The sequence below is a fragment of the Adiantum capillus-veneris genome, chromosome 30, assembly GCF_014529385.1.
Source record: "Adiantum capillus-veneris isolate H3 chromosome 30, ASM1452938v2, whole genome shotgun sequence".
Taxonomy (NCBI): domain Eukaryota; kingdom Viridiplantae; phylum Streptophyta; class Polypodiopsida; order Polypodiales; family Pteridaceae; genus Adiantum; species Adiantum capillus-veneris.
In genome coordinates this window covers 81,839,176-81,854,564 of record NC_140960.1, presented here as the reverse complement: position 1 = coordinate 81,854,564, position 15,389 = coordinate 81,839,176, and the positions used below count along the sequence as shown (strand labels likewise).

The 15,389-nt window shown below is 45.1% G+C and overlaps 1 protein-coding gene across 2 annotated transcripts in view; it reads right to left on the bottom strand.

Moving 5' to 3' along the window:
- Positions 1-14,793, bottom strand: part of MRL1 (Pentatricopeptide repeat (PPR) superfamily protein) — a 51,512-nt gene extending 36,719 nt beyond the window's left edge. The window contains exons 1-8 of one of the 2 annotated variants that reach the window (XM_086507276.1): positions 14,639-14,793; positions 14,327-14,528; positions 10,181-10,244; positions 9,953-10,097; positions 9,745-9,860; positions 9,327-9,455; positions 9,048-9,221; positions 8,778-8,942 (exon numbers count right to left, since the gene is read on the bottom strand). In XM_086507276.1, the coding sequence (XP_086363402.1) occupies positions 8,778-8,942; positions 9,048-9,221; positions 9,327-9,455; positions 9,745-9,860; positions 9,953-10,097; positions 10,181-10,244; positions 14,327-14,528; positions 14,639-14,675 (1,032 nt within the window). In that variant the 5' untranslated portion in view covers positions 14,676-14,793. Of the gene's footprint in view, positions 1-8,777; positions 8,943-9,047; positions 9,222-9,326; positions 9,456-9,744; positions 9,861-9,952; positions 10,098-10,180; positions 10,245-14,326; positions 14,534-14,638 lie in introns of both variants that reach the window. The other variant, XM_086507277.1, reaches the window with a different exon arrangement.
- Positions 14,794-15,389: the final 596 nt, after the last annotated feature.

Sequence of the window (15,389 nt, the reverse complement as noted above, 5' to 3'; positions counted from 1 at the left end):
GGGATGCACAGATGGCATCATGGTTTCAGACACTTGGTTTCACCATGGACAAGTTGCCTCCTTTTCAATACTCTCTACAAGCACCCTTGACGTCTCTGACGCGGGCAGAGATTAATAGACTCATTCGTCATGATCTGATCCAGCTGGACAAGAGGAGGACATGGATAGAGCCGATACAGGAGTTGGGCACAAAGATGGCTTTCTATAGAGAGCATCTTCTCCACCTCACGGGGGATGGGTTTGTGATTCGACCTAGCTATATGGACATGCATCTTTCTCATGATTTGCGTTGTGCCATTGGCCAAATACGCACGTCCTCACATCAGCTCGAGATTGAGACTGGCAGATTCAGAGGAACACCAGCAGATAGCAGGATATGCCGCTTATGCCATCTAGAGCCAGAGACAGAGGTACATTACATATGTCATTGCACAGTGTACTATGAGATACGAGGCTGTTTTCATTGTCTATTCAGAGAAGGTTTTGGGCCTCTATCTAGGGTCATGAGTTATGACGATCAAAGATGTCTTGGGCTATATCTACTTGAGTTACACAGGCATAGAGAAACTTTACTTAGGAGAGCTGGAGAGAGACAACCCCAGAGACAGATCACAGATTTCTTTACACTAGATATTGTACACCCAGAAGAACAGACAAAGGAGCAGCCAACAGTGGAGAGGTCTGCCCGCACTACTGGCATTCTCATAGACCGAGCATTAGAACTAGGGAGATCTAGATGACCCCGATGGAGAAGAGGCAAAGGATTCGAGCCATACTTTTTCTTCGTTAGAGTGCAAATGAAGATGGATCTCTACTTCCCTCCCATATTGTCTACACATTGTACCACTTAGTTCACACATTTCATGCCTTACACCTTTCACACCTATCAGCTTAATTTAGGATTCCGCAGTATTTATATACCTTCATAAGTTCAGAATAGTCTGAACTCACGAATTATAAGAGGGAATAATTTAGGATTCCGCAGTATTTATATTTTGTTATCCTAGTTTAATATATTTTGTTAATCTGACTTTGTATCAGATACACCACATTGTAACTTTCTGGTCTCATAGATCACTTTGGCCTTTGGAAGACGTTAATATAACAATTCATTTCATTTCCTCTCTCTCTCTCTCTCTCTCTCTCTCTCTCTCTCTCTCTCTCTCTCTCTCTCTCTCTCTCTCTCTCTTTGGAAAGTGGTTTGTCCGTCAACCTTGGTAAAACCAAGGTCATGGTATTTCATACCACCCCACAGTGGATCAGAAGGTCAGCGCCCGCATTCACATATGGCCAAGAGACAGTGGAGTATACAGATGCTTACACTTACCTTGGAGTGGTTTTTAGTGGGCCAGCATTTTCATTGAGGAGAACAGCAGAGACTAGATTGACTAGAGCCCATGCAACATTGGGTAGATTGGAAAGGATGTGTTCACAAGTTCGGTTTCAGGAGCCTCGGACGAAGCTCTGGCTCTTTGACACTTTGGTGGCTTCTGCATTGCTTTATGGAGCTAAGATTTGGGGACCTTCATTAGATCATCATGGGAGGACAGGCCGCATTGATGGATGGGGGGACATGGAGAAGCCTCTGGTCTCTATGATCTCGCGGCTCATTAGAGCTAAGGCTTCAGTACCGCGTGCTATTGCCCGAGGAGAGCTAGCTGCTCCCCCACTAGTGGTTGAGGCGCTCACCAGATCTGTCTCCTTCATACACCGCATGGGGGAACTTCCCAGAGACAGAAATGCCCGCCTTGCACTTGAGTCCTCTCGACAGTTAGCCATGCAGGGAGATACAGCATGCTGGTATGGGGAGATGACATCATGGTTTCAGGCGCATGGGGTCAGCATAGACAGATTCCCTCCCTTCCAGTACTCACTGGATGCACTCTTACACAGTCCGAGATCATCAGGCTCATCCGCCAAGACCTGACTCAGCTAGACACCAGGAGGACATGGATACAACCACCACAGGAGCTGGGCACGAAGATGGCTTGCTAAAGAGAGCATCTTCTCGAGCTTACGGAGGATGGTTTTGTGAGGAGGCCCAGATACATGCACACCCACTTGTCTCATGGGATACGATGTGCTGTTGGCCAGATACGCACATCTTCACACTTGCTACGGATCGAGACTGGGAGATACAACGGAGTACCAGCAGAAGCCGGGACATGCGCCCTGTGTGACATCGAGCCTGAAACAGAGTAGCACTACACATGCCACTACCCCGTCTACTACGAGATACGAGACCGCTTCCATTGCTTGTTCAAAGAGGGCTTTGGACCACTCTCCAGAGTCATGCGGTATGAGGATCAGAGATGCCTGGGTTTGTTTTTGCTCGAGCTGCGCAGACACAAAGAGAGCTTGATGATGAGAGGAGAGGCTAGCCAGTCTCAGAGACAGACCACAGACTTCTTTAGAGCTGCCACTGGACACCGAGAGGAGCTACTACCATAGCAGAGCTCGTCGCCTCACGCCAGAGGCACACTGATCGACAGAGCGATCGAGCTGGGGAGATCCAGACGCCCACGCCTACGGAGGACTAAACAGCATCGACGGAGGCTGCATCAGAGGATTCGCATCACTTTGGCCCGACATGCACGGCGCCCGGTCAGACTACTGACCATGGAGGAGATTGATGAGATCCGCCAGCGACCGATGCTGGATCTCTTGTGATCTAGCTATCCCAGCTAGCTGCTTAGTTCACACCTAGCAGCTTAGGATTCCATAGTATTTCATTTTGTCATTTTGTCATCTTGTTACTCTGACTTTGTATCAAATCCACCACATTGTAACTTTTGGTCTCATAGGTCATTTTGGCCTTTTGAAGACGTTAATATAACATTTCATTTCTCTCTCTCTCTCTCTCTCTCTCTCTCTCTCTCTCTCTCTCTCTCTCTCTCTCTCTCTCTCTCTCTCTCTCTCTCTCTCTCTCTCTGTGTGGCATCCTCAGGCACTGATGATGATGATGATTTTAGTCTTTCACTTTACTTTACTTCACCTCATTTTACTTTTGTACCCAGACATTGGATTAGATCCACCAAGATTGTATCGGTTTGGTCTCATAGGTCATTTTGGCCCTTTTGAAGACGTTTAATATAACATTTCGTTCTCTCTCTCTCTCTCTCTCTCTCTCTCTCTCTCTCTCTCTCTCTCTCTCTCTCTCTCTCTCTCTCATTCTCATTAAAGTCCAAGATGTACACATCATTGAAGGCTGAAATGCAGACGAATGTGAGGGCAGAAGTGAATGTAATGGAATGCGTGATGCAAAAAAGATTAGAGGATGCACTTGCTACGTTTTAATCCTGAAAATAAAAAAATGCAAGAACGCATGAATGAAAAGGATGCATTGATCAAAGCACTTAAGGGAGACCTCACAACTTGCAAAAATACCGCCGCAAAGGAGAGAGAAAATCAACCCTTAATCATAAAGGAGCTCGAAAGCATTAAACAAGTGAAAAATCTACAGGAAGAGGAAGAGCAGAAGGCACGAACAACCTCTTCATGGGCGGAGCACCTATTCAAAACACAGGAGAAGGTTGATAAAGCTGAAAAGTGGATCGAGGACGCAAAGAAAGGAAAAGATAAGATGCCTAAGCCGCAACGACATCCACTATCATCAATATGACAATTGAGGAGAAGAAAAAGAGAAAGACTAGAGCCCTTCATGTGCGCATTACAGGTCTCAAAGACATTGGAAAGTAGAAGAAGAAGTGCAAGAGCTCTTGAAGCGCATGGGTATTTATGAACCCACACACATAGTGCTTCGAGAGTTGCCAAAAAGGGAAGTGATGAGAAAGGAAGTCCCAAGGAAAGAGCACTCATTATACGTTTCCCTATGCTGGAAGCTGGAAGGAGTTCTTGAAGAAGAGACTGACACTCAAGCAAACTACAAAATTTTGGGCTGATGACCTCACTCTAACACACGTAGCACACATGCAAGAGCTGATGCCAGAGATCAAGGCTGCAAGGGAGAAAGGGAAAATTCCTTTCTACAGAGAAGGGAGAGTAGTGGTGTTGGAAAAGCGCACCGCATGCGGCTGCGAGACATATGGGACTAGCCTTAAAATGGCAGCATGAAATTGTAATGGATCAATGAAGCTAGATGTAGGCGCATTTGAGGATAGCTTTAATAGAAGAGACATTATTTTTTACTCGAAAACGCATCAAACTCCTGGAGGCACATTACCTAGAGTGTCAAGATATCATTGGGAGACTACTTGTAGACAGGATGTGAGATCAACGCATAGAGAACGGGGGTCAGGAGGTGTGGCAATCCTATTCAGGGAGGAGCTTCAACCCCTCATTCGTGGAGAGATGAGCATGCCAAATATATGTGGGTTAGAGTGAGAGCGAAGACAGGGGAGGCCATTCTACATTGCAATATTCTATTTTGCCCCCAACACCTCTCGTTTATGCATCGCCCGAAGGGAAGTCACCCTACATGATATTGGATGAGGACATATGGGAGTTCTCTCAAGATGGAGATGTCATTCTTTTGGGAGACTTTAATGCCAGGATGGGCCAGTCTCAACAGACAGCTTTCTCTACAATATCTTAGAGGAAATGTTGAGAGAATTGGATGTCATTGATATGGGATTGGCTAGGTGTTCGAATGAAGAGCACATTGGATATTGGGGATATCTGACAGATTTGGGGATTGCACATGGACTTGCCATCTAGAATGGCCTCCAGAGATTTCCAGCGTCGAGTGGGTTCACTTCCTCATAGACATGGGGCTAGCACAGTGGATTACGTTTTGGCTCAACCTAGTTTCATACCCTCTATATAGGACTTCACAGTCAAGCCCATGCTTTCCTTACGTTTACCGTCTCATTCCAGTTTAGGAAAGCTCAACTGGCATAGACATCTACGCATACCCGACACTTTTACTTCGGAGACTAATTTTGTCTATCTAGATGGTATCTACACACGGTTATGCACAGAGGATCCAGGGAGACCTCTAGGATAGCTCACTTATATATTGACAAAGACACTACAAGATGCAGCAGCAGAGGCATACCCACACTGGGCCTGGGCTACGACGACATTCTGGGAGCATACCCCAAAATAGCTGGCATGTCGAGGAGTGCAGAGAGACCATAGCCCAACATCAGACGGAGGTACTTCTAGGAGTCATTGCTCACAAGCAATCATGGATTGCTTCTCAGCGTTTGGTACAACGAAAGAAGAGGGCATTTATAGCTCGACTAGGCACGATTTATATCACTTGCTTTTGAGCCAGGATTCAGGCAAGGCATGAGCACTCTCCCCCACCAGTCATCACTTCTACTAAGGTATGGGGTCGGTATGCATCATCCCTCTACATAGTCTCAGGACAGCCACCTCTTCAAGATCCACCAGAGCCATGCCCACACGCGCTTTCTTTACCGCCAAGATGGTAAACAAAGCCATTGACAGGATGAACAACAGGAGAGCATATGATCATGAGGGCCTGGTAGCAGAGCATTTCATACATGCCAGAAATCTGCTTGCACAGCTTCTAGCGGTGATGTTCAACCGTGCCATGTGCGAGGGCCTACCTGATACTTGGAGTTTGTCTACTATCGTACCTATCTTCAAGTCGGGGGATCCTATGGAGCCTAGGAACTACCGCACTATCATGATTGGACACGCATTGGCACGGTTGTAAGCATCGATCCTTGAGTAGCAGTTGAGTAGATGGGTAGAGAGAGAGGGTGTACGGACAACAAGACAGGCGGGTTTCAGGAGAGGTTTCTCTACTCTTGATCATATTCCGACACTCAAAGCCACTATTGAGGAGGGGAGATCACGTGGGAGACGGCTCTTGTTTCTTTGTGGATTTCCTCAAAGCCCTCGATACAGTGCCCAGAGCTAGATCGATGCGTATCTAGATTGCAAGAGATGGGGGTACCCAAAGAGTTGATTTGGGGGATCATGGCTCTATACAAGTCAGTAGTGGGGCATGTACGCACTCCAGAGGGGATTTCTGATTTGGTTCACTCCACGATTGGGGTGAAACAGGGCTTCCCGCTATCTCCTACACGATTTGGCATGTATGTGGATGAGGTTGTTAACTACATTGAGAGGGATGGTGATAGAGGAGCACAGTTGGCAGGTACATGGATCCCACTATTGTTATAAACTGATTTCTGGCTCCCCAGAGGGGATGCAATGTCACTTAGATGCTTTGTACACATTTGCCCATGATAGTGGATTGTCGCTTAACCTGGGGAAAACCAAGGTTATGGTGTTTAACACCACACCACAGTGGGTCAGGAGGCCAGTACCCACTTTTACATATGGCGAGGAGACGGTGGAGTATACAGATGCATACACCTATCTTGGGGTAGTCTTCAGTGAACTGGTGTTTTAATTGAGGAGAGCAACAGGAACTAGATTGACGAGAGCTTATGCAGCCCTAGGAGGACTGGAGAAGATGTGTTCGAAGGTTCAATTTCAAGAACCTCGAACAAAGCTGTGGCTTTTTGACACTTTAGTGACTTCAGCTATGCCCTATGGGGTTCAGATTTAAGGACCCTCGGTGGACCACCATGGCAGATCTGGTAGCACTAATGGATGGAGATGTATGGAGACATTGAAGAGGCCTCTAGTCTTTATGATCTCTCGGATGATTCGGGCTAAGGCCTCAGTGCCACATGAAATTATTCGAGCCGAGCTAGCTGCCCCCCCTCTCATGGTCGAGGCCCTTACTAGATCAGTATCCTTCATGCATAATTTATGGGACCTTCCCAGAGATAGATATGCTCGGCTAGCCCTTGAGTCGTCTCAATAGCTAGCGCTACAGGGGGACACAGCATGCTGGTATGGGCAGATGACATCATGGTTTCAGTCACATGGTTTCAGCATGGATAGACTGCCTCCGTTCCAGTGCTCCTTGGATGCACCATCCCTATCTCTCACACACGGACAGAGATCACTGGACTCATACGTCACAATTTGATTCGGCTAGATATCAAGAGCACATGGATACAACCGACACAGGATCTAGGCACGAAGATGGCTTTCTATAGAGAGCATCTTCTCCAACTAACAGAAGATGGATATGTGATCAAACCTGCCTATATGGACACTCATTTATCCTATGGGATACGATGTGCTATTGGTCAAATGCACACATCATCGCATCAGCTAGAGATTGAGACTGGCAGATTTAGGAGAGCACCAGCAGAGGCCAGGATATGCCAGTTGTGTCATATAGAGCCAGAGACAGAGTTACATTACAATTGTCATTGTCGGGTATACTATGAGATACGAGGCCGCTTTCATTGTCTATTCAGAGGGGGCTTTGGGCCATTGGCTAGAGTCATGAGATATCAGGATCAGAGATGCCTTGGGTTGTTTTTCCTAGGGCTGCGCAGACACAGGGAGAGTCTCTTAAGGAGATCAGGCAATGGGAGACATTCACAGAGGGAGATTACTGACTTCTTTAGAGCAAGGACTCAGCAGCCAGATGAGTATGCTCCACAGAAGACTTCCACTTATACCAGAGGTATATTAAACGTTCATATTGTTTTCAGCATCAGGTACCAAAGGTATTTGCGGTATACCCTAAACATGGATGATGGTTCTCATTCACAAATCCTCTTTGTGAATGTTGTTCTCAGCATACCTTGACTGAATACATGGTTCTTCACATAGCCCCACATGAATGCAAATTCTCAAATTTCAAGTTCGCATTTTATATGTGAGTATTAAAAGACCGTGAAAGTCAGCATCAATGATGACAGGAAGCAACTCCCAAAGCCCTCCCCAATGCTCCATGGATGGGAGCCTTCTCTAGTCACGAGATAATTATTTCAACATTAGACAAGCAGAATTGCTTTTATCAATACTGCATGACAACACCGTAAGTGGGACTTCACCAGCATGAGGAGCCCATCAGGGTCGGCTGCCTATCTCCCCCTGCTGTGATGCTCGCTAGGAGACCAGAAGCAATGCATATGGGGGTGCACAACCACAGTAGATTCCCCCCCATTTCATCAAACTCTTTGCCTCCGTAGAGAGAACTCCCACTCAATGTGGTCTCACACAGGTAGATAAAAAAGTTCTGGGGTGTGTAAAGTGCCAGAACTGTACATCTTATGCTTCGTTTTGTTCAGAATGTTGAAGCCATGTTGATTGTTCTCTCTTCACTCTTTGAGTCCATGTTCTTGTTATAATTGCATTTCAGTGATGAAAATTGAAATCGAACCCTGGCCCCTTGATATTAGGTCCGTAAACTAATGAAAACTTGGTTCTTGTTTGGTTTAAGAAGATATGATTGCTGCTAAAAGCATATAATCTACCTCCCAAGATTTTCAGAGCTTTTCGAGCCGCCAATATCACTTTTTGTGTGGTGATTGTCTTGTTATTGTTTACCCCACTTATGAGTTCCCCTTCTAACCAACTCATGGGTCTTGGGAGGCCCGAAAACCCAGAAACACTACAACACAGACCCTTTTCCATTCCTCAAGTCAGTGCCAAGAAACCAAAGGATCGTTCCATTCTATGTACATAGAGTTACTGATACTGATGCTACATATGAAGAGTTATTGAGACTTAATCAAAATCAATGTGGTTGCAGCAGCTGTGTCAAGAATGTTTGTCGAGAATGAAGGTGAAGAACTGCCTACCAGACAATTTATCAGGGTAAAGCTCATAAACATTGTCATTCTTTCCCCATAACTCTCACCAAATGTTTTCCTACCAGTGCTAATTCATGTAGCATGGTTTCTCATGAAATACCATATGCTACCTTTCAGAAAAAGAAGCATTATCTTTGAAAAGCGCTATGTTACCTCATCTGGCCGAATGGAGCTGTTCTTCAGATCTTTATAAATTGAAAGGGCAGTATCAAGATCGTTTATCTTACTGCAAGCGTGGACAGCCTCTGTGTAAACCTCAATAGAACCTTCAATTTTATCTTTTTCCATCATTGCATAGACATCCATTGCTTTTTCCACCTGCACAGAACATTCAACACAGAAAATAGAAACCTAGTAAAGAAGCAGTCAGAAAACAAAACTATCTACAGAAACTCTCTGCCACAGTGAGCAGTGAGTCGTTACCCGTCCAGCTCGTGTGCAAGCTTTGATCAAAGTACCAAGTGTTACATGGTTGGGTCTCACAGTTGTAGGATCAGAAGTCATTTCAGAAAGCACATCAAACGCTCGTTCCAATGCTCTTGCTTGTCCACATGCAGTGATCAGAGAATTAAAAATAACCTGATCTGGTTTCTGCTTCTGCAGACGTTTGAACAAGATGAGTGGCACAACAACCAAAACATAAAAGAGTCATCTAAGTGAAAATGTCTTGAAATATGAAAGACCCTTACTTTAAACCCTTACTTTAGATCTCAGAATGCCATAGACACCAAAAGCCTTTCCAACTTGACCAGCGCGTGCACAACCATCAATAAGAGCACCATACGTATGCACATTTGGTTCAACACCATTACTGGTCATTTCGTGGAATACCTGCAAAGACATTTAACCTTACACTTGAGTGGTTTCATTCTAAAAGGTTAAGGGAACAAGGTGTATCCTCTTGTCCATGTCACCCCTTGCAACCACGCTGAATGAACACCCATGTTCCTCTCTTCAAGGAAACTAATTGCTATGCTTGCAAAGAAAAAGGAAAACTCAAAACTTTATGGCTCTAGTTCAATAAGCTGCTTTAAAAGCCCTATTTTTCACCTTTCCAGCTACAGCATACACCAATTAAAAGGCGGAATAAAGCATGGAATTATTAAGTGAATGAACATGCCTGAAACATACTTTCAACTTTTCCAGCTTTGGCACATGCTGATATCAAGGTGGTATAAAGCACACAATCAGCCTTCAAACCCTCCCTTTTCACGAGTTCAAATACTTCAAAAGCTCCTGTTGGTATCAAAAAAGCATCGGCACTTACCACAGCTCATGACTCAAACAATTCTGACTTGCAATCAGCTTTCAAAAAACATATGCTTTACCATCCAAATTGTTTGCCGATGCACAAACAGAGAGAAGCTGATTGAAGTGAACAAGAGAAGGCTTTTTAATCAGCCGAGTAAATCTGAAAGCTTCATTAACAGCTTTGTGCTTTTTACATGTATCGTAAAATTTCTTATGCCTTACCTGTTACAGAAAAAAAATCCCATAAGTTCCAATGCACAGAAGTAATATTTTTTGTTGATAAGATAGATAAATAACCTTCTTACTTGTCTCATCTTTAAAGTTCCTTCTTTATTCAAGGTCTCAAGCTCCTCAATCCAGTCTTGAAGCCTAACAATAGAGCATCAAGAAATCATAAGGAAGGACAGCATTACATGTGTGTGTCCTCTGGGTGTCTACCAAAATGGACAAAAGTGCTGGAAATAAGAACAACCATGAGGGGGGTGTGACATGTGTAAATGTATACGAGGGGTGAGGAGGGGTGGAACTAATGGATGTGGAATACATAGGGATGTACAACCATGATATGCAAACCAGGGGTGTAGTTTGGCACGCATAAATGGGTAGGGAGTGAAGAGTCTGCATCGCATAGCAGCACGGTCTCCCTTCCTCTGTATGTTCTGCTCATGTAGTAGTCAAACCTCCTGGATGGCCCTGTGATGTACTCTCTAAGTCTCATATATTGGCGCTCCAGGGCATCTACGGGGTCGAACAATCTGTCTACTATAATGTTACCCCTCTCCAAGTGCCAATGGGTGGAGCTTGACCAGATTTTTTAAAGAAATTTGTGAGCAGAGCAATCCCCTGTGATTGGCATCCTCCATTGGTGTGTGTGGGTGACTGGAGGAGAGTCTCCCAAGAAGCGGACAAGCTGTCTCTAGTCTATTGACTCTTAAGAGCACTCTTAAAGTGTGGACTGACCTACAAAAAGGGATGCATATCAGCCTCGTATGCTCACATATGCTGGACGTCTGCATGCATGGGGCTCCTTGTTCTCCTCCCACGTCCACATACCCTGCATGTCCTCTGGTCTCTGAAAATCTATGCTGCCCTCCCAACCTCAATCTCTAGTCTAAGAGGCGAAACCTTGAGCTATTTAATCGCCACTTTAGCACTATGTGGTATTTATGTGTCCATGTATTGTGGCTGCTGGACGAAGCCACCCTCTAGAATAGTCATGAATTGCACTCTATAATACTTCATCTTCGACGAAAGGCTGTCTAGGTGTAATCCATGTCTTTGGGACGTATAACTGCAGAGAGCCTGTTTGAGGACCCGGTTCCTCTCAGAAGTGTATACATGGTGAGTCTGGGTCGTACTGAAGAGGCGGGAGCCACTCTATATGCAAACCATGTGTGCTGAACCACTGTCATCTATGCATAACATGATCTGCTCTCACCTGTCTCTTCCAACTGCCTAGATATCTCAAGCTCTGTATGAAAGTCTATCCTGCAATAGCTCCCTCATTCTCTAAGTGAAACATATACTGTCTGAAAGAGGGCCTCCATACCATGGGTGGTGTGGCCAGCTTTGATCTGATAATGTCATATGAGAGAGAGAGAGAGAGAGAGAGAGAGAGAGAGAAAAATGAAATGAAATGTTATATTAACGTCTTCAAAAGGCCATAGTGACCTATGAGACCAGAAAGTTACAAGGTGGTGGATCTGATACAAAGTCAGAGAGAGAGAGAGAGAGAGAGAGATAGATGAAATGAAATGTTATATTAACGTCTTCAAAAGGCCACTCAAAGTGGATGTCGATGATGCTCAAAATGACCTATAACTTATAAGACCAGAAAGTTACAATGCGGTGAACCTGATACAATGTCAGAGTACCGAAAATAAAAGAAAAGGTACTGAAATGGAACTGTGTAGGATATGAGCGCGCAGGGCGGACGAACGTCCACTTCTTATATTATTTGATCATAATAGCAAATAAGGGGGGGGGGATCGAGACTCGAAAGTAGTGAATGAGGGCTAATATAACACAATGTGGGTATGTGTGTGGTGCAAGAAGAGCAGGGTGTACAATCCGCAAAAGAGCCACATCACAGGAGACCCATCATCGGTCGTTGGCGGATCTCATCAAGCTCCTCCATGGTCAGTAGTCTGACCGGTCTGCGTGCATGTCGAGCCAAAGTGACCCGAATCCTCTGATGTAGTCTCCAGCGGTGCTGTGTAGTCCTCCGCAGCCGTGGGCATCTAGATCTCCCTAGCTCGATCGCTCGATCGATCAGCAGGCCTCTGGTATAACGAGTGTGAGCTCTGTTGTGGTAGTTGCTCCTCCGGGTGACCCATGTCCGCTCTAAAAAAGTCCGTTATCCGTCTTTGAGACAGGCTAGCCGAGCGAGAGAGAGAGAGAGAGAGAGAGAGAGAGAGAGAGAGAGAGAGAGAGAGAAATGAAATGAAATGAAATGTTATATTAACGTCTTCAAAAGGCCAAAATGACCTATGAGACCAATCAGTTACAAAATAGTGAATCTAATACCATGTCTGGGTACAAAAGAACTAGAAAAGAACTAGAAGTGGAACAAAATACTACTACTACTACTACTACTACAATCTAAAACTACGTGGGTGTAGCAGCTGATACAATAGGTACCCGGTAAACTGGATGTAACAGTGTGTGAAACAAAGATGGAAGAAATGGTGAGGATCCATCCTCATCTGCACTCTGGATGTCGAGAGAGTATGGCTCGAATCTTCTGTTGTAGTCTCCGTCGATGCTGTGTAGCTCCTCTCCTCAGTCGCGGTCGTCTGTATCTCTGTAGCTCCAATGCTCGGTCGATGAGAGTGCCAGTAGTGGTCGAATGAGTGTGGGACGAGCTCTGCAGTGGTGGCTGCTCCTCTGGCTGTCCCATATCTAGTGAAAAGAAATCTGTAATGTGTCTCTGGGACTGCCTCTCTCTAGCTCTCCCCAGTAAAGTGTCTCTATACCTGTGTAACTCAAGTAGATATAGTCCAAGACATCTCTGATCCTCATAACTCATGACCCTAGATAGAGGACCAAAACCCTCTCTGAATAAGCAGTGGAAACGCCCCCGTATCTCATAGAACACTGTGCAATGACATATGTAGTGCAGATCTGTCTCTGGCTCTCTCTGGCATAATGAGAGAGAGAGAGAGAGAGAGAGAGAGAGAGAGAGAGAGAGAGAGAAATGTTAATGAAATGAAATGTTATGTTAACATCTTCAAAAGGCCAAAGTGACATATGAGATCAAAAAGAGAGAGAGAGAGAGAGAGAGAGAGAGGCCCAACTTGGCCTAGGAGACATCAATGTACAATTGTTGACCACCCTTGGACAAAGCTAGTAGTGATAGATGCAGTCATAGAGAAGACCTTGCTGAGGCGCAAAGCTTCATTGCATATCAGTTTTTCTTTTGGATGGTTGAGTGCCAGCTTTATAACGCCTTGGGGAGGCTTGTATGGTCAGAGTCTCATGATTCTTGGTACCTCCCCTTGGGATCAATCATGGAGGATAAGTGGGCTCATCCTACAACTCTCGTCTGTGTCGCTGTGCAAGAGGATGGTACCTTATTTGGGGATCCAACATAGAGATCTTATGAGGCGGATACAAAGCATGCTTCAAACACAATTAGGGGCTACTCAGTCCCATGAAGCATATGGGAGGCTACAAGATGATGCTTTATGTTTTTATCACTGCATTGTTGGGTGTGGGTAGAGCATTCAACAGATTAATGCAGGCTTTCCACAGCCTGTTGGACTTCGTGCCATTTTATACTAACTGTATCATGTGGTTGTGTGGGTATTTTTCCCACTTAAACCGTTGTAGGGCTTTTTCCATACGCTTGTATTGTGACCTATGGTCGACTTATGTCATGCAAAAGGATACAAGCTCCCAGGAAGCATGTAGAAAAGAAAGAAAAACAAAACAAAACATTACCTTAAATGAAAACCACTGGCCGATTGCAAGCAGGCACAGGGCTCCAGGGGCTGCACATCATACAAACACAGATGGCAGCACTGATGGAAAGGCATGACAAAGAAACGCTCCATCCTTTCTTTTAATCTTGTTCATTTAACTTTCTGGATACCAGAGGCCATATGATCGTTATATATTGATTAGTCTCATAGGCCCAATTTGGCCTCTAAACGACGGAAATATGATCTTTATCTCTTTCTCTCTCACTCCCCCCACTAAGCCTCTCAGTATTCTGTCTTCCCCGCCCCGAGCCCCGCCCCCAAAAATAAACAAAACAGAAAATCATCATGACAATCATCACACAGCATTCGTGTAGCCAGCAGCCACTATTAGTATAGCTACTATCATACCTGTAGTTTTGAGATGTCAGGAGGACGTAGACTTTTCGTCATTCAAACCCTTTAAATCACTCACACACACGGGCGTGCAAACACACACAAAATTGAAGAGATAAGGAGGAAAGAGCATACCTTCGATGAGCTTGAGGAGGAGAATCCATGCGGGGTAGCGAGAGACATATCTCTACCTGCTGCGATTCTGATGTATGAGCTTGGGCAAGCACCTTCACGCTCACCTTGCTGCAGGGTTGAACAGAATTGCTCGAAGAGCTCGGAAAAGTTTCAACAGGCTTCAATGGAGCCCACAAACATCTGCTACCCATGGCCTCCATAGCTGAACTTTACAACCCACACACACAGGCACATTCAAGCATGATATACCTCTCTCTCTCTCTCTCTCTCTCTCTCTCTCTCTCTCTCTCTACTCCAAGCTACGAGCTCCACCTGCGCTATCCATCTCTGCGTGCGTGGCTTCTCTCATCGCTCGCTATTCTCCACACACGCTGCATTTTCACTGCTCTCCACCACCACCTTTGCCATTTATACAAGGCGCTTTGTCTCACCACATATCCAGGATGGGCGCTTTATCCAATATTATATGCATCTCAATTATCTCAAGCGTTTGCTTTTACACAACACTCACACGTTTACATTTGCTTTTAAGTGCTTAGCGCTCACTATCTGTAGACCAAGGCACACACACACACGCTCACATAAGAGTGTGTGCATGGCAAAGTTTTACTCTTCCAAAGGAGCTCAACAATGCCTTTTTGGCCGAGAAGCCATTCCTCTCTCTTCTGTGTAACTGACGCAAATGTACATGACGTCCTCAATTTGCAACTTTTCCTAAGCTTTGAAGTAGAAGAGAAGAATTGGTTAGCGGTCACCTCAACGATGTCTTACTCATGTGCAAAACGTATCTAAACATATGTGTAAGGACAAAGGGGTAATGTTTGATAATCTCCAACCAACCTTACACTTATAGTAGCCTTCTATACAAGCGTTATGAACTATGCATGCCATGTGGACTGGTAGCTCCTTGCCCAAGCCCTACTTAAGACCCTTGTGTTCACACTACTCTCCCCTTGGAGAAGAGTTTTCGTCCTCAAAAACAAAAGTGATCTTAACCACACAAATGTTCTCCTAAGTGGAACCTTCTTGAGATTTGTCCTTCCACTTGTCCAAAAATTTCATA